At 40.0% G+C, this 19,952-nt stretch overlaps 1 protein-coding gene across 4 annotated transcripts; it reads right to left on the bottom strand.

Moving 5' to 3' along the window:
* Positions 1-176: 176 nt before the first annotated feature.
* sh2d3a (SH2 domain containing 3A) lies at positions 177-15,979 on the bottom strand. 4 transcript variants are annotated; one of them, XM_052546657.1, is made up of 16 exons: positions 15,874-15,979; positions 15,287-15,394; positions 13,939-14,050; positions 13,659-13,869; positions 9,833-9,866; positions 9,622-9,738; positions 8,519-8,662; positions 8,164-8,441; positions 7,939-8,021; positions 7,570-7,841; positions 6,199-6,612; positions 5,138-5,253; positions 4,886-5,057; positions 1,928-2,051; positions 1,661-1,846; positions 177-825 (listed from the first exon to the last, which is right to left on the bottom strand). In XM_052546657.1, the coding sequence occupies exons 2-16, from the start codon at positions 15,374-15,376 to the stop codon at positions 650-652; spliced, it is 2,529 nt and encodes an 842-aa protein (XP_052402617.1). In that variant the 5' UTR covers positions 15,377-15,394; positions 15,874-15,979; the 3' UTR covers positions 177-649. The 4 variants fall into 4 exon arrangements, with proteins under 4 accessions (XP_052402617.1, XP_052402616.1, XP_052402619.1 ...); XM_052546656.1 differs by having other exon boundaries at positions 13,659-14,050; XM_052546659.1 differs by lacking the exons at positions 13,659-13,869; positions 13,939-14,050; positions 15,287-15,394; positions 15,874-15,979 and adding an exon at positions 12,209-12,451.
* Positions 15,980-19,952: the final 3,973 nt, after the last annotated feature.

Genomic DNA, 19,952 nt, shown 5'->3' with positions numbered 1-19,952 from the left:
GCTCAACCAATATTATTTTTCTTCCCTTATTTTTTCTTTCACTATTGCCTTTATTCAGTCCCATCCTGCCCCTTTTCACCTCATTGAATCAGCTGTTTACCAAATCCTGACTACAATTTGAAAGTAAATCAGGTAGCGATGGCGTTTCATGGTAAAAGTGAACTAAACAGACTCGCTTTGATATATTAATTTACATTTTAATCCATAAAAAAAACTAAATATATTCTTTCCATATAAACGGTCACAAAAAGTTTCAGTTGAGGAAAAACATGCCTCTGAAGTTATCCAAAAAGATTTGGCATATTACTCAAGTGTGAACAATCACAGCTTTAAACGTCATCATCATCATCATCATCATCATCACTGTAAACAAACTGAAGGTGAAGTGTGTCACGGAAGAGTCAATAACTATTTTATAAAACACGGCTGGGTCACTAGTGTCAGAGAATCGACACACTTCATCTTTACAGCAGCATCGTGTCTGAAAGTCCTTTAGAATTTGATTGTGCTGTAGCCTGGAGAGTCTTTCTGGTCTTTTTGATCAGTTATTGTAATCTGAGTACACAATAAATGACAGGAATATTAAACTCAGATGTGGGGTCGTTCAGATGGCCATATCATCAGCCACCAGCAGAGGACGCTGAAGAGGTCAAACCTCAGAGCTCCCGTCAGGTTCCAGTTTGTTGGAGAGGACCGTGAGGATCCTGTCGAATTTGGCGTAGCGCTCCTTGCGGTCGGCCTTGGAGCCCATTTGTCCCCAGAAGAGCCGAAGGGCGAACTCTGTCTGAAACATCTCCAGCAGCTCTGGGATTGGCTCCCATCCGGCTGGAGACAGAGAGTGACAGGTCAGTCATCCAATCAGATCCTCAGAATGCTTTGTCAGTGTTTGTCAGTTTGGGGAAGTTGTCCCCAAATTTAGTGACTTTCTCATTGTTGCAACCTTAAATGTATTTGTGCTATATTTAAACACATTTGGTTACTTTTTTTTGCAAACATACAAATCAAAAGAAAAGAAAGATTCTGTCACTGCTAACTTTCTCTCAACATTTTACATTTAGAGCTGGATCAAATGCAAATATAAAGCAATGCCATCATGACTATGCACTTAGTGACTTTCTTACTGTTAACTTACTGTAACCTTTTTGCAATAAGGAGCTATTTTGGCTATATTTAAACATATTTAGCTATTTGTGGTGATTAACAAGCATAAAAAACAAAAATATATATAAAGACATTCTGATCCTTCTAACTTTCTCTCTGATCATTTTATGTGTAAATATAGCTTAAAACAAAGCATAGTCTCATTCAATGATAAGGCGTATTAGCCTAAGTTTTGTAACTTGTTTCTTCAAATGTTTGTGACAAGTAGCCATTATGGCAATATTTAAACATTTTGCCGTTAATAAACATACAAAACAAAAAAAGAAGAAAAACATTCTGTAGCTTTTGAGTGAACAGAACTCTTTGAGTTGTACATATAGCTCAAATTATGTCATGAATATGCTAATTATTAAGAAAGATAACTTAAATGTGTTTTTTTTTAAGAAAACACTATTTGAGTCTTTCAACTTTCTAAAATGTAATATATATTTCAATGTCGCACTTGCCATTTCTTTAAATTATTTGTGAAATTTGCTAGTAATTTGTGACAGAAGCTTACCGGAGAGCAGGCTGAGAGCGTGTTGTGTGCAGTCGTTAGCGTGTAGCGCAGCGTTGCGTGCGGACTGCAGCAGGTTGTAGAGCAGCTGGCAGCCTCTGTCTGTGGACTCCACGCTGTCCTCGCCCTCCATCAGCTTCAGCAGAGGCACCATGTGCGGCAGTGACAGCGGCCCCGACACCACGATATCTACCACACACAACACTTGCTGGAAACTCACCCAGCATCAGCATCAACACCAGACACAGTCCGCTCGTGACAAACACTCACCATTACCCTCACCCTCGCCTTCATTCAGGGACTTCATGAAGGGTTTGAGACTCTTCTCGAATGTCACAGCGCTGTCGGTGTGATTGCGTCTCAGCGCTCTCCACGTCATCTCCAACCTCACCACCTATCATATCATTAAAATGATAGAAAGAACATAATTTGTGCTGATTTATACTGTACCTTTTATTCGTAAAACATGGTGAAATCACTTATATTTAAATTTTGTGAGTCTTTGAACTAATATTCCACAGGTTTGTACTTAAGGATTTGTACATGTATCATTCACACTGATTTATTACTGCTTATATATCTATTTGCATCTGTAGATTTCAATTGCAATACATCTTGTAAACATTTTTTCTCCACTCCAGTAGCACTTACAAACACCAAAACTTAGAGTAATATTCCTATCTATATTCTGCAGGACTTTACTGAAGGATTTGTTCATATATTATTCACACCTGATGTATACAACTTTTTATTCTTAAAAAAACATGGTAAAAAAGCTTATATTTAAATGTTGTGAATTTCTCCACTTCAGCAGCACTTACATACAACAAAACTTAGAGTATTATTCCTATCTATATTTGGCCTATTTGTACTGAAGGATTTCTTCATATATCAATCACACTAATTTATACAACATCTTATTCTTTAAAAAAAAAAGACATGGTGAAAGCACTTATATTTAAAGGTTTTGAGTTTTTTTGTCCACTTCAGCAGCACTTATTTGCAACAAAACTTAGAATATTATTTATATCTATATTCTACAGATTTTTACTGAAGGATTTGTTCATTTATCAATCACACTAATTTATAGAACATTTTGTTCCTAAAAAAAACATGGTGAAAGTGCTTATATTTAAAGGTTGTGAGTTTTTTCTCCACTTTAGCAGCACTTACAAACAACAAAACTTAGAGTATTATTTATATCTATATTCTACAGGTTTTTACTTTTACTGAAGGATCTGTTCATATATCAATCACACTAATTTATAGAACATTTTGTTCCTAAAAAAACATGGTGAAAGTGCTTATATTTAAAGGTTTTGAGTTTTTTCTCCATTTTAGCAGCACTTACAAACAACAAAACTTAGAGTATTATTTATATCTTTATTCCACAGGTTTTTACTGATGGATATGTTCATTTATCAATCACACTAATTGATAGAACATTTCGTCCCTAAAACACATGGTGAAAGCGCTTATATTTAAAGGTAGTAAGTTTTTTTTTTCCAAGTCAGCAGCACTTACAAACAACAAAACTGAGAGTATTATTTATATCTATATTCTACAGGTTTTTATTGAATGATGTGTTCATATATCAATCACACTAATTTATAGAACATTTTGTTCCTAAAAAAACATGCTGAAAGCGCTTATATTTAAATGTTTTGAGTTTTTTCTCCAAGTCAGCAGCACTTACAAACAACAAAACTTAGAGTATTATTTATATCTATATTCTACAGGTTTTTATTGAAGGATTTGTTCATATATCAATTACACTAATTTATAGAACATTTTGTTCCTAAAAAAAAACATGCTGAAAGCGCTTATATTTAAATGTTTTGAGTTTTTTCTCCAAGTCAGCAGCACTTACAAACAACAAACCTTAGAGTATTATTCCTATTTATATTTGGCTTATTTTAAGTGAGGGATTTATTCATATATCAATCACACTAATTGATAGAACATTTTCGTTCCTAAAAAAACATGCTGAAAGCGCTTATATTTAAATTTTTTGAGTTTTTTCTCCAAGTCAGCAGCACTTACAAACAACAAAACTTAGAGTATTATTTATATCTTTATTCCACAGGTTTTTACTGATGGATATGTTCATTTATCAATCACACTAATTGATAGAACATTTCGTCCCTAAAACACATGGTGAAAGCGCTTATATTTAAAGGTAGTAAGTTTTTTTTTCCAAGTCAGCAGCACTTACAAACAACAAAACTGAGAGTATTATTTATATCTATATTCTACAGGTTTTTATTGAATGATGTGTTCATATATCAATCACACTAATTTATAGAACATTTTGTTCCTAAAAAAACATGCTGAAAGCGCTTATATTTAAATGTTTTGAGTTTTTTCTCCAAGTCAGCAGCACTTACAAACAACAAAACTTAGAGTATTATTTATATCTATATTCTACAGGTTTTTATTGAAGGATTTGTTCATATAACAATTACACTAATTTATAGAACATTTTGTTCCTAAAAAAAAACATGCTGAAAGCGCTTATATTTAAATGTTTTGAGTTTTTTCTCCAAGTCAGCAGCACTTACAAACAACAAACCTTAGAGTATTATTCCTATTTATATTTGGCTTATTTTAAGTGAGGGATTTATTCATATATCAATCACACTAATTGATAGAACATTTTCGTTCCTAAAAAAACATGCTGAAAGCGCTTATATTTAAATTTTTTGAGTTTTTTCTCCAAGTCAGCAGCACTTACAAACAACAAAACTTAGAGTATTATTTATATCTTTATTCCACAGGTTTTTACTGAAGGATATGTTAATTTATCAATCACACTAATTTATAGAACATTTAGTTCCTAAAAAAACATGGTGAAAGCGCTTATATTTAAAGGTTGTTAGTTTTTTCTCCAAGTCAGCAGCACTTACAAGCAAAAAAACTCATAGTGTTATTCCTATCTATATTCAGCAGGTTTTAACTTAAGGATTTGTTCATATATACATATATATTCATAAATACACTGATTTGTTACTGCTCTCTATCTGTTTGCATCTGTTGATTTCCATTGCAATACGATTAATATTCTGAAAATGAATGCAAATTAGTGAGTAGAATTAATGATTAGATAATGCTTCATTTGGATATATTGGACTTAAAATTAATTCATAATGTAATCAGTCAACTGGGGAAGTATGGTGATATGAATTTGTTATGTTTTTATCCAATGCTTGTATCCACTGTAAGAGGTACCTGCGGCAGCTCCAGTGCTTTCATGACGGCAGAGAAGGCGTACAGGTCATGTGTGGTGCTGCGCAGCTCCTGTGCAAGCTGGATGATCCTGTGCAGCACTGTCGCCCGCTGACCCACTGTCCCAGTACAGCCCAGAAGATCCACCGCCACACCCAGAGCCAGAGTGTGATGCCTGATGGGTGAGGTCATCACAGCATGAGGTCATCACACATCACAGGACATCAACACCAGCATCATTAAGGCAGCACTCACCTTTCCAGCAGGTCCTGTCTGAGCTGGCCTCCGTGTGGAAGCGTAATCAGCTCCAGACCCGTCTCCACTCCCATGATCTTCTTCTGCTCCACCGTCACCCCTGTGACTCGAGCCACCTGAGGCACACAGAGGCTTGTGAAGAGGTGTGTGGAGTGTGTTGCTTTGGTACTTTTTATAAATTATTACAGTAGCACAGTAGTACAGTAGTAGCTTTTATTAACTACAAATTGTTTTCCAGCAAATCGAGATACACTTACTTGAGAAGCAAAATTACTTAAAATATTTATTCTTATATAGACTTATGGCCAGATTTAATATCAGCTTTTGTCAGCGCAAATCCTCATTTGGGATTTAAAATCTACTGTCAGGATTTACACATGGTGGGAAATTAGCGCTGAAAAGGCATGGATACAGTTATTTTTGAGACTCACCGTATTGAATATGAAGGAGTTTCCCTTTTGATCTGTTCATTTTTGGGAGGAGAGTATTTAATTTAATCATGCAACGCAATTTACTATGATTTGCGCTTGTCAATTCACTAATATTTGCGGCATTATTTAATGTACAAAAAAGCATGTATTAAAGCAAGGAGTAATTTCCTCTGTTCTTGGTAGATTTGCGTCGGTGTTCTTTAATGCACACATTTGTCAATGAATTACCCACAGAATTTACCCTCCCGTCAGTACTTTTATTACATTTTGCTCTAGCGCTAATTTGACCTGTTTAGTAAATCTGGCCCTTAACCTTAATTCAAAGAGAAAACAAGTTTATTTTTCAGATTTATTTCTTGTTTTAAGCAAAATATATTTTGATCCGTTCTTCAGAAAACAAGTCAGGAGATCTTAATATCTTTAGTCAAATTGATCTCAGATAAATGTATCTTGTTTTAAGAATGTTGTGTTAGAAAGATTTAACAGAGTACTAATTATAGTGCCTTAAACATATTTTACTTAATTGCTGATGCTACATTTGTCATTTTCGTTTAGTTTAAGGTAAGTTTCTTTTCTTTCAGCTTCAGATAGCAGAAATGCTTTAATGGTTTCAGTGAATGAGTGTAGGACCTGGCAGTTGACGCTGAGCATGTGCAGCGCGGTGGTCCTGGCGTCGGTGCGCGTCAGCAGCTCTTTGACCTTCAGCAGGACGCTCTGATCCAGCGGACGGTTGTTGTCCGGCAGCATGAGCGAGCAGAACTCATCCAGACGGAAACATGATGTGGTCTCAGTCTGCGGCCACTCGAAATGCCAATCACGCTCCTCCTCCTGGATGCTCTTGCTCACCCTGCGCTCCTCCTCCTGGATGCTCTTGCTCACCCTGCGCTCCTCCTCCTGGATGCTCTTGCTCACCCTGCGTTCCTCCTCCAGCTTCTCTGCCTCCAGGAAGCCAAAGCTGGTCTCAGTGATGCGCGCGCGACTGGTCCATCGCTCCTGAGCGCGGAGACGCGCCGCGTGACCTTTGGGTAACATGGTGATGGGGACCTACATGGGGTCAAAGGTGAGTTTGTTACCGTCATCTAATTCTGTTTCTTGGAAACAACTTGAAACAATCTGCAACTAGTTTTACTTTCTAATCTGATACTACAAATAATGTTGCTTGCTCCCCATTGACTTCCATTAAAAAACATATAGAGATATATTTTTTTATATTTTGCAGAAATGTGTCATACAGATCTGGAACGATATGAAGAAACAATTAAGAAACATTGCGTTCACTCCTAATACTTTTGCATTCTCCCAAGAAACTTTGCATTCACTTGCAAAACGTTTGCCCAAAAAACATTGCGTTCACTCCTAAAACTTTTGTGTTCTCCCAAGAAACTTGGCGTTTTCTGGCAGATCTATGGCTTTACCAGAAGTAACTTTGCATTCACTTGCAAATTATTTGGCTTTCCCCCAAGACACCTTGCATTTCCTTGCAGTTATTTTACCTACGGATCAATGCTTTTCTTACATATTTCTGCTCATTTTAAATCGGATAAAGATGAATAAGCACTGTATTAGGCTACATTTGTTTGAATGCATTATTGAGAGAGTTGTAGTACTTGTTTAAATCATGCTTTCAGCTGAAAATATACATGTCTAGAAGGAACAAACAAATTCCTTGAGAACTGTATCTTCCTGTCATCTTCCTGGCTGTCATCACAGCCTTCACATTCTTTCTGATTTGACTGATCCTTCTCTATCAAGACAGCTAAATATGTTGCTGAATATCTTGCTGCTGAATAAGCAGTTATATTATGGGCCGTTGGCATGAACTGCACTCGTGATGGAGTGGTGCTGGAGCGCTCTTGAAGCGAGAGAAAACCACGACGCTCCGACTTACTCTGCTATGATCCCACTGATGATATTATTGTGGGATATAATAAATAGTGTATTAAGTAAGTAAATTAAATCAGTTGTGTTGACTTTAAATAGCATGTGCTCCTGAACGCTCACCTGTGGCACCAGCTCACCATAGAGACCGGTGGAGTCAGACTCAGAATCAGGCTGAGTCGGGGTGAAGACGATGGAGATCCGCAGCGGTTTGGGAGGTGCTCGTGAATGCAGCTGTCCATCAGAACCACGCAGAGGACAGCCACCGAGACTTGACTGGCTGGGTGGAGCCGCACAGGAAGTGGCTGGGCTTAGGACAGGCTCACTTCCTGTGCGGAACACCGGGGAGACGGGGGAGGGGCTGGACTCCTGTGATGGACAGCTCTGTTGGACCCCTGCACGACATCAACCAAACATTGTGATGATCAGATCTCAGATCAGTTCTTCAGTATGTTCACATGTGTGTGTGTGTGTGTGTGTGTGTGTGTGTACCTGTGCGGAGGTTGCTGTCAGATTGAGCAGACTGTAGTGATGGTCTCCCAACTGTCTCCAGATTAGCAGGCTGACTGCCGCTCCTAACAAACATGCTGTTACTACGACACTTTTACTACACATGAATCACTGTTACTATGACAACACACACATCACTGTTACTATGGAAACACACCTCAACACTGTTACTATGGAAACTAAATGGACTGTGTACATGTGTGTTACCTGAGCAGGTTGTTGCTGTTGATTTGCAGTGTGTCTCTCTGAGAGGTGCTCAGGCTCCGCCTCTTGCTCTGACCTCGTGTCAGGAGGGAGGAGCTTGATGACCTCACAGCCTGGCGCTCGCTGATGATGCGTAGAGGCACAGTGCGTGTGATTGGCTGGAAGATGACAGCTCCTGTGGAATGTGAGATGGGACGCCGTCCGCCGACGTGAAAGCGAATTAACGCTGGAATATTATCGAACTGATCGTTCTCGAACTGAAACAGCTCCCGGGTGTAGCCCTACACACACGCACACACACATCAGACTCAGCATCTAAAAGAAGTAATAAACGTTGAGATGAGATGAGATGCTGTACCTGTTTGGGTCGCAGCACCACACGGATGATTTTGAAGTGCATGGGCTGATTTTTCCACATGCAGCTCAGGACGTATTCTCCGGCGCTGGAGCTGGAGTCACGCACCAGGAACTCCCCGTCTCTGCTGAACAACTGCTCTGCTCCCTGACACATCAACATACAGCAACACTGTGTCAACAAATGAGTACTTACCATAGCACATTTCATACAAAAATAAAAATAAAATAATCATAATAGATGCATAATAAATAAATTAAAAGAATTAAAACGAATCAAAGTTAAGCAAAAGAACAAGCCAAAATAACCCGTAACATTAAAAAAAAACTAATAAAAATGAAATTTAAATTACCTGAGTAAAAAAATAATAATAAAATAAATTAATTAAAATGAAATTAAAATAATTACAAATAAAAATGTTATTAAAACAAATAAATAAATAAAAATTAAATGAATAAATTAGTGAATAAAATATAAACAAATAAATAAAATACAATAATGTAAGAATACAGTATAACGATAAGAAGGGAAAAAATATACGGATCAATATTTTCCAAATTATATGTTTGTTAATATTTATAATATGAATTGTCTTCAAACAATAAACTATACTGATGTCTTTTAAATTTTAGGATGGCAGTCTGTCCTTGTGTTATTTTTTTCCAAGGAACACAGAAGTAGACACTTGAACATGGAAACATATGAACTCATGTCAGTTCCTCACACTAAAACATCATATGACCTCACAAGACTGGGAACAATGCATCAATTGTGCTACTTTTATGATTCTGACATGCTCTTTTCTGCTTTTTATGTGTCTTTAGACTGCGATGAATCTTCATGTGAAAGGAGCTGCATGAACATTCTTCAAATGGATGACAAGAGGGTGAGTGAATGTGGGTGAACGCTGCCTTTTACCACAGCACACACACACACACACACACACAAAAACACACCTCGCGCCGCAATGGTCCATGGTACCAGGCGTGACTCCTCAGATCATCAGTGCACACACACACACACACACACACACCTCGTGCCGCAGCGGTCCATGGTACCAGGTGTGACTCCTCAGATCATCAGCACACACACACACACACACACACCTCGCGCCGCAGCGGTCCATGATACCAGGCGTGACTCCTCAGATCATCAGTGCTGAGTTTGAGTTCCTCCTCCAGCTCCTTCTTCAGAGAGTCCATGTCCCTCAGGCCTGAGAACACCTTCAGAAACACCACAGTAACACAGTGAAGCTCTGCTGAGGTGAAAGATCAGTGATGAAGCTAAATGATATTTGCTATAGGACATGAGTCTCACCTGACTGAAGAAGGCCGTCACACTCTTCCTCCTGCTGCAGAACAGAGCAGAGCACATAATGAGTGTTGCTTTCTTTACAAAACAATACAACATTCATTTGTACTATTTACATTTCAGTATTTGTCAGACATTTTTAGTGCATTCAAGACGCACATTTTATTAGTTTGTTTGCAATGTAGTTATAATCTAACTCAATGACAGCAGTGGGATTCAAGCACAGACACATTTGGTGGAAAAAAATCTTATAAGATGTTTCTGATCTGATTAAAATCAGTTAATTTAGATGTTATTTTTATTAAAGGCAAAAGCAAGACACTTCTGAGGCTGTCTGTTGTTCAAGAGTGTCTTGACACAAGGAATGTGAAGCTGAAACTCATGTCTTGCATACGTCTGTGTGTAGTGGTTCTTGAAGCACTGGCTCCAGCTGCAGTCCACTCTTTGTGAATCTCCCCCACATTTTTGAATGGGTTTTGTTTCACAATCATCTCCAGGGTGCGGTTATCTCTATTGGTTGTACACTTTTTTTCTACCACATCTTTTCCTTCCCTTCTCCTCTCTATTAATGTGCTTGGACACAGAGCTCTGTGAACAGCCAGCCTCTTTAGCAATGACCTTTTGTGTCTTGCCCTCCTTGTGCAAGGTGTCAATGGTCATCTTTTGGTGACTGTCAGGTCAGCAGTCTTCCCCATGATTGTGTAGCCTACAGAACTAGACTGAGAGACCATTTAAAGGCTTTGCAGGTGTTTTGAGTTAATTAGCTGATTAGTGTGTGGCACCAGGTGTCTTCAGGATTGAACCTTTTCACAATATTCTAATTTTCTGAGATACTGAATTTGGGATTTTCCTTAGTTGTCCAATATAATCATCAAAATTAAAAGAAAGAAACAGTCTGTGTGAAATAAATGAATATAATATACAAGTTTCACTTTTTGAACGGAATTAGTGAAATAAATCAACTTATTGATGTTATTCTAATTATATGGCCAGCACCTGTATTTGTTATTTTCTGGTTGCTAACAGTATTCGTTGATTCATGGAGAAAAAACATTAACTCTAATGTGACACTGAAATCAAGCAAGAATTTTTAGTCTTGGCTTTATCCAGTGTTCAGATCAATATTCTGGAACTGAACGCAAAGAAGTCTGTATTTAATTAGATAAATACAGAAAACTTGCAAAACAGTAAACATAATATATCAAGAAGCTGGCTTTAATATAAGCTGTTTTTAGACAAAGGAGAAAAGATTAAGGGAAGTTTTGGTTTCTCCGTTGATGAAAGTATGGTGAGCGCTGATAACATTACGAGCCATTTCGACCTGTGGAGTCCTGCCTTTATTTATTTTATTTCTACTGTTACCTTGGTGACACAGACACATCAGAAGAAAACATCACAGAAACACTGTACAGCATCAGAACAGATGCACGGTCTTCAGACATGACCAGTGATGAAGATCCTACAGCAAACATCCATGTCAGAGCCTCTTCCTCTCTCTGAATCTGCACCACACCCTCCGACTGAGCTCTGAGCGTCCCAAACCCTTGTCCAGATCACTGACACAGGGACTGCTGTTTTATATATCACTGTAATGGCGTTTCCTTCCCATCTCGGAGCCAAACCCACCGCATTGTGTCCTCTGGACATCAGGGACTGTCCTGGGATTGGTTGCCATCGAAACGGATGTTATGGGCCCTTCCTGATCTTCTGGACTCAAGGTCGGGTCAGAAACAATTAACACTCCGGCTATGAGCTCATGCCATACTTTTACAACAGCGATCGAGAAGAAGCTACACTAAAAAATGGGAAACACGTCATATTAAAGTGCTCTTGTTACATGCACTTACTATTATAAAAACAATAATTATGCATAAACACATGCAAGCAACTCTGAACCAAACCCTAATCCTAACCGTGGGCCAATAGTAAGTACATGTAGTTAATTAATATAACTCAGTACTAAAATGTATAATTACACTGTAACAAAGGACACCTTAAGTTAAAGTGTATAACCAAACAAACGTTGTAACAAACTGAAGATCTACTGTTATTTTGGAGTAAAGCACCATGCGATCACAACACCATATTATCACGTTCTTCTGGATTCTAGGCGTAACAGCTCTGGAGTTCACAACAACACAACACACTAATGCAGAACAGATGCCAACTCTCTCACAGTATCTGAAACTCGAGCTCCAGAAGTTTAAACAGCACAAGTATCGCGCGTTCAGACACTTACCTGAAAACCAGAGAGATCCCTGTGCTGTGTTTCTCAGCGAGAGATCAGCATGATCACACTGTTTCTCCTTCAGCAGCGGATCGAGTTCACACACGCACGCGCTGCTATCGCTCGCGCATTCCTCGCATTCCGTGCGCACTCACCTGTCTGGCGCCGCGCGCGGCCCTGGAACCCCGCTAACCGAGAGAGAGAGAGAGAGAGAGAGAGAGAGAGAGAGTCCTGTGCAGGCTTGATCCGCCGACGCCCCGTTTAGCTGTGTTTGAGCAGAGACGCGCGCGTTGCGCAAGACGCCGCGTTCACACTGTTTGGTGGACAGCAGGTTGAGACACATTCAGAGTTCCTCAGAACAGCATGTGCTCGTCTCAGGCCGTCGGTTGAGTGAATTATTAACAGGTAACGAGCCTATAACTCATTCCGAGGTCATGGGTTTGATTCCCAGGTGAAATATGAAGCTGACTGACTGAGGAGAATCTGGCCTGGGTTTAATGTGATGTGAGTGGGGCTACTTTAGAATCTTTATAAGGCAAACAATAAATCAATAATAATAATAAAGTCAATAAATATGTTACTTTATAAAAAAATAAAATAAAATAAGAAAGGTAGAGGAAAAGACAATCCTTTAAGGCTTACCTGCACTTTTATAGGGAAAATGTTAACAAGTTTTTTTTTTTCTTATTGGTATTTCTCGAAGATTTAAGTAGATGCAATAAAACGGTTTAATTTTTTTTTTTTTTTTGCTACTGAAGGATACATTATGTGGGGTAAATTGTCACAGTGCTGCTTCAGGAAAATGTAAACAAAACACTTCACGGATAATTTTTTTTTTTTTTTTGATAACTTTAGAATAATGATCCATTAGTTAATGTTAGTTAAATTATTAATTTACATAAACAAACAATGAGATACATTTATTATGTTACTTAATGAAAATACAGTTAGTTCATGCTAATTCAGAGTGCATTAACTAATGTTAACAAGCACAACTTTTTATTTGAATAATGTATTAGTAAATGTTGAAATTAATATTAACTAAGAAGATTAATAAATGCTGTAGAAGAGTCGTTCTTGCTTAGGTCATGTTAACTAACTAACATTAATGGACCATTATTCTAAAGTATTACCTATTTTTAAGTACTCCCGTCTTAAGCACTCAGTTGAACACTTAATTGTTTGTTTAGTTATCATATAGTTATTATGTTATTATATTGAATTTAGTTTGGATGACAGAATTCATTAGAATATGCTAATTAAGACCATCTCGAAAAGGGGTTTTAAACCAACTTAAGAAAGGCTTAGTTTTGTCCAGGAGTTTAACTGCCACAGAAATCTGAGATTTACAGCATAACTCTCTTCATGATTGGTATTTGCATATTATATTAGATGATATTATACTGCATATGTTGGTGACACAGATAACTCATGACAGCATTCAAATACAGATCTATTGCTGTTTAACTACAAGTCAACAGATTGCATGTAAATCATGCTGTCATTTATACTCACACAAGACAGGTTTACCTGCATTTGGCACTTGGTTAGTGTCAGTGTAGTTAATCAATAATAAAGATAAATTAAAGATGGTCATAAGGGAACCTGAGTTTGAGTTTGGTGGAGGGGGCGGGGTCTTCGTCACAGTGGGATGGGAGCTGGAGGCAGGAGGCGGAGACTCTGTGGTAGTCACGGCGACGCAGCCGCGGCACAATGCTGTGACGGAAGAGGTCTGTGCTGGTTTTGAGCTGGTCAGGAGACGAGGCCAGAGAGCTCTTACGGCTCATAGTGCCAGTCATCGCTGCAGAGCTGTTCTCTGAGACAGAGAGAGAGAGATCAGACATGAAGAGCTGCAGACAGACCGTCATCATCTGTGTGTGCTCACCTCTCTCAGCCTGTGTCCTCTGCTGCTGGAGATGACCTGTGATGATCGTTCTGTGACCGGGATCTTCAACTCCCATCAGTCGAAGATCGTCGTCTGTCACTAACAGCAGACCCTACACACGCACACACACGCACACGCGCACACACACACACACACACACACACAAACGCACACACACACACACACACACACATATACACGCACACACACACACACACACACACACACACACACACATATACACGCACACACACACACATAACAGCATTTCACTATTTAAAAGAAAAGTTCACCCAAATATAAAAGTCTGCTGAAAATGAAGCCGAGTTTGTTTCTTCATCAGACTTTGAGAAATGTAGCATTGCATCAGTGTCTCATCAGTGGATGCTCTGCAGTGAATGGGTGCCGTCAGAATTAGAGTCCAAACAGCTGATAAAAACATCACAATAATCCACAGCACTCCAGTCCATCAGTTAATGTCTGGATCCAGAACACCTGAGAAGAGATGATGCTGACCCTCAGAGGACCTCAGATGATGCTAACCCTGAATCAACAAACAGAACTAACAAATATTGCTACATGTGTGTCTGCATCATATAATAATAATTATGAATTAATAATATTAATAATGTTCTTCATCTGGCTGACTACGTCTTGTATTAATTTTTTCAAAAAATCCTGTCAAACGCACACAAACTGACAGTCAACACCATAAGATACTACTAAATATTGTAGAAACACAATTTTCTGTAAAGTTGCTTTGTAACGATTTGTATTGTAAAAAGCGCTATACAAATAAACTTGAATTGAATTGAATTAACATCTGGAGAAGACAAAAGATGAAACAAATCCAGCATTAAGATGTTTTTAACTCAAATCAAAATCCATCACATATTTGTTAAGATCTGTTTAAACGCTGCTTGATCTGTGCAGATTTCTCTCCTGATTCAGACCAGAACACTTTTTCACTGGAGGAAGTGTTATTCTGGATTATAGACTCTATGTGTTTGAGTTAAAAACATCTTAATGCTGGATGTGTTTCATCTTGTGTCTTCTCCAGATGTTCACTGATGGACTGGAGTGCTGTGGATTATTGTGATGTTTAAATCAGACTCTCATTCTGACGGCACCCATTCACTGCAGAGCATCCATTGATGAGACACTGATGCAGTGCTACATTTCCTCAAACCCGATGAAGAAACAAACTAATCTACAATAGTATTGATAAGTGACAAATGATTACTCCACGTAGCCCGTCACTTACTAAACACCGCATGTGTAATAATAATGTGACAAACGCATGTTATAATAGTTTTCTGAACTATGAGAGTGAAGTGATCTCGTGCACCTCGAGGCCGTAGGTGTGTTTCTCCAGCGCGCGCGTGTACTGCGGCAGACCGATGTGTGTCAGCCAGCGCGCGATCGAGCGCTCGTTCATGACTCAGAGCCACAGCAGCTATAATCACAGAAAGAGCTCGGAGTTTCAAAATGCATCTGATGCAGAACAACAAAACAAAAACAAAAAATAATAGGCCTGATACAAACAACAAATACATAAATAAATCCAACAGCGATCTCATTGATGCCATGCAGTTAATGCAATGTTGTCGAAAATGTATGTTATGCATAGCCTACATAACAGTACGTTAATGCTATTGCATTTCAAAACCTAATTGAGAAGATTTAGAAAAGAAGCCTCTCTTCATAATTACTACAAGCGACTTTCTATAATGCCGAATAATGAAATATATATATATAATATATATTATTATTATATAATATATATATAATTATCGTTTTTGAATTATTTAACAGATGCATGTCTGTTAAACTAGAGGAAAAAGGCAGGTATTTAATTTAAGTTTAAAGTCCCGATGACATAAAATTTCAGTTCGTTTTCATCTAGTGCATCCAGATTCTCTTTCAGATTCCTACCTGTGCTGCTAAACTCCCGTATGTGTTTTCTCGTCTAGGTTCGTCTGTCTTTCTATCTTTATGTTTATTCGTCAGTAGTTTCGATCTAATATTGTTGATCTCTCTCTCCTCGTTTGAGTTCAAGAGACCGCTGATGGAGGCACCTGAGGCACTGCGTTCTGATTGGCTGCTCCAGGCGCTGTGCTCTCTCTCAGCCAATCACAGCCAATCACAGCCCAGGAATCTCGGTGTGACGCAAGGGCTTCGGTTTGCAGGTTGAGACACATTCAGAGTTGCTCAGAACAGCATCCGCTCGTTTCAGGCGCCGGTTGTGTGAGAAATCAGCAGGTAACGACCCTGTAATAACTGCTCCGATGTGATTCTACTCATTCCAAGGTAGACTGGGAGTCACTTTGAAGAGAAGAATCTGTCATGTAGCCTACAGTGCTCTCCATAAGTATTGCAACAGTAAAGACAAAATTGTCACAAAGCAGGATGCAGAAGAGTAAAAAATTGAGAAATTAACCCTAAAATACATATCTGTAAAATCACCAACAACCTCCAGAAAGCTGCGGTGATGCTTTGTCCATCTACAGTCCGCAGGAGAATTTGACACAGAATTACAGAAGCTACACAGCAAGATGCAAACCTCTGATCAGCACCAAAAATAGAAAGGCAAGATTCTTCACAAATGTGAGCCAGTAGAGTTGAAGGGGAACTAAGTTGATGGACCGATGAGACAAAGATTAACATATACCTCTTCCGTAAAGCTTGGTGGGGATGGTGTCCTTGTGGTGGGGTCCCTCTCCTGGGATGTGGAGAGGAGAGTAATGGAGGCCATACAAGAGAGAGAGGTGCCAAGGGGGTTCCCAGAGGGTAGACTTTTTGTGCCGGCTGTTTTGCGCCAACCAAACTCATTAGAATGCCCTTCAAACTGGATCAGGACAATGACTCAAAACACCCTGCCAGTTCAGTCAAGGACTTTATCAGGGCAAAGAAATGACAAGTCTTAGATTGCCCAAATCAATCTCCAGATTTAATCTCCAGCTGTATGTTAAAGCAGAGAAGAATCAAAGCCGATCCCACCAAGGTAACGGCCGTAGCCTTGTAGCCATCTCTAGACTCACGCAAGGCACTGCAGCGGTTTATTTAGGTTGCTGCACCCTTGACAGCTCTTACCTCCACTAAGGTATAGTTTAGGTGGAATTCGAAAGCTGCGTCGAAAGTCCTCATTCATTCCTGCTCCTGTTCTTTCGTTTCCAGACCCTGAACATCAGTTTATTGTGGAGGTGGCTGCTTCGGAGATTGGAGTAGGTGCGGTCCTTTCTCAGAGGTCCCCCAGAGATGGGATGGTACATTCCTGTGCCTACTACTCTCACTGCCTGAGCCCAGCAAAACGGAATTATAATGTAGGGAATCAGGTGCTGTTGGCTGTCAGGCTGGCCTTGGGTGAGTGGCGTCACTGGTTGGAGGGGTCAGGACAGCCCTTCTTGGTTAAGACAGACCATAAAAATTTGGAATACGTCCGTTCGGCCAAGAGGTTGAGTCCATGCCAAGCCTGATGGGCACTCTTCTTTGGTTGGTTCAACTTCTCTCTTGTATCGTCCAGGCTCAAATAATTTAAAACTCGATCCCCTCTCCCGTCTTTCCAGGGATATAAGGAGAATGGGTGCATCGAATGAAACAATTATCCCTAAAGAAATTGTGGTGGGGTCCCTGTTGGATGTGGAGAAGAGAGTACTGGAGGCCATACAAGAGAGAGAGGTGCCAAGGGGGTTCCCAGAGGATAGACTTTTTGTGCCGGTTGTGTTGTGCCCTGAAGTCCTCCAGTGGGGGCCTTCATCTAAATTATTCTGTCATCCTGGGGTTCAGAGATTACCGGCTGCCATCTGCCAGCAATTCTGGTAGCCATCCATGGCGCAGGACGTCAGGCAGTTTGTGTTTGCCAGCCCAGTTTACGCCCGGAACAACAGTTCCAATCAGCCTCCTGTTGGTCTGCTTCACCCTTTGCCTATCCCCTCCCACCCTTGTTACACATAGCCCTTGACTTTATCACTTGTCTTCCACTATTGAGGGGTAACATCGTAGTATTGAGAGTGGTGGACCAATTCTCTAAAGCAGCCCATTTCATCCCCGTTCCCAAATTGCCTTCAGCCAAGGAGACCGCTCAAGTGGTGGTTAACCACATCTTCCGGATTCATGGCCTTCCGGTGGATGTGGTTTCCGATAGGGGGCCACAGTTTGTCTCCCGGTTCTGGAAGGAGTTCTGTCGGCAGATTGGGGCCTCCACGAGTCTGTCGTCAGGTTTTCACCCTCAGACCAATGGGCAGTCCGACCGCGCAAACCAAGTTCTGGAACAAGCTCTCCACTGCCTGACGTCCCATAAACCGAGTTGCTGGAGCCAACAGCTATCTTGGATTGAATATGCCCACAACTCCTTGCCAGTGGCTGCCACAGGTATGTCTCCATTCCAGTGCTCCATTGGTTTTCAACCTCCTATGTTCCCCTTACAGGAACCTGATGCTGCTGTTCGGTCTGCCTTAGCCTTTGTCCACCTGTGTTGCCGCACCTGGAGGAAGGCTGACGAAACCTTGGCTCGGGGTTCCAGATGAACCAAAGCAGCGGCTAACCATCACCAAATTCCTGCACCCCGCTATGTATGTGGTCAGAGAGTATGGCTGTCAACCAACGACCTTCCTCTCCAGGTGGCTTCTCGCAAGTTAGCCCCCTGGTTCATGGGGACATATCAGATCACCAAGGTATTGAGTCTGGTGGCAGTAAAGCTCAAGTTACGTCTGTACGGTCCAGATGAGAGGAATTGGGTCTCGGCTCGGGATATTCTGGATCAGTTACTGATCAACGACAGCGTTGAGGTCTCTTATCTGGAGTGCCAGAGGATGCTCCTGGGGAAGGGGGTAATGTCATGCCCCTGGCTGGTCAGTCTGTTTTTTCCCTTATTGTATGTGTGTGGTGTGTGTGGTTGTTTACACTTGCCATGTGCTTCTGTGTCATCGTGGTTCCTGTCTCCGCCCTCTTGTTCCATTATTATCTTATTATTGGCCACAATCACCTGCTCTGCATTATGTTAATCACTCCTTCTTTATTTAGTCTCCTCATGTGTCCTGTCCGGTGTCAGATCATCATGTTGTGCTCGCTGTTATCTTAGCTCCGACCCGGTCTCATGGTTTGCCTGCACAGAGATCATGCCAGTTTTGTTTTCATCCGTTATTTTTGTTTTTTCCCTCTACCTCCTGCTTTCAGGCAGCACTAACTCGTCCAGCCCTTCTCTTGATCGTGATATCTGATCGCTGTCTCGGCTCTTCTTTGCCTTGCCGCCAGTGCGCCATCAGTTCCACGCCTCAACAGCGCCCCCACCTCCCTGTCAGTTTATCTTGGCCTTGCTTTGGTGGATTTTCGCTATAGGAATCTGTCCAGAAGGCACTTTTGGATCTGCTCCGTGCTGCCTCATACCTGGATGTTTTTTTGTTGTTGTTTATTTTTTACCCTTTTGAAATTAAAGCCTGTTAAATAAACTGATCTTTTTGGGCACCTGTGTCCTAGTCTTGCAGTGACAACATCTGCCTTAAATTCAACTATTCCAATACTTATGCTCACATCAAATAGTGGGATGAACTGTAAAAGTTCTGTCCTTTTTATTTAATAAAACATGTATGCGTCAAAAGACTTAATAATAAAATGTGACATTCTTTAGTTTTGTTGCATATTCATCTCTTAATCATGTTTGCAAATGTCTTGTCTCTATCACTTAGTGGGGCTTAGTTCTGATTATAATGCAAAAATAGTAATAATAATAAATAATAATAATAATAATATAACGTTTATAAATATGTGGATTAATTAAGAAAGCAAAAAAAGTTCAAAGCTGTAAGTTGTAGATTCATCATTACACAGGAGGTGGCGACAGTTAGTAACTATTTGTGACCACAAACCACATGAAGAGCCTAGAACTGCTGAAACGAGGCCAGGGGTGTTGTTTATTGTTGTGTGTGTGCAGAAACACTTATATGAGAAGATTTTCACACGTATGTCTTTTGGACCATACTAGATACATCTGAAACACTAGATGTATTCATGGAGAA

Source organism: Carassius gibelio, chromosome B1 (assembly GCF_023724105.1).
Source record: "Carassius gibelio isolate Cgi1373 ecotype wild population from Czech Republic chromosome B1, carGib1.2-hapl.c, whole genome shotgun sequence".
In the NCBI taxonomy this organism is placed as follows: Eukaryota; Metazoa; Chordata; class Actinopteri; order Cypriniformes; family Cyprinidae; genus Carassius; species Carassius gibelio.
The sequence above is the reverse complement of the archived record's forward strand: the minus strand, read 5'-3'. Positions and strand labels throughout refer to the sequence as shown.

Bases quoted from the DNA above. Each gene is read 5' to 3' on its own strand.
- sh2d3a (XM_052546656.1), bottom strand. From the start codon at position 15,376: ATGAACGAGCGCTCGATCGCGCGCTGGCTGACACACATCGGTCTGCCG. The intron at 9,739-9,832 runs GTGAGACTCATG...GTGTTTCTGAAG, and splicing joins TGACGGCCTTCTTCAGTCAG to GTGTTCTCAGGCCTGAGGGA. The intron at 8,022-8,163 runs GTAACACACATG...CATGTTTGTTAG, and splicing joins AACAGCAACAACCTGCTCAG to GAGCGGCAGTCAGCCTGCTA.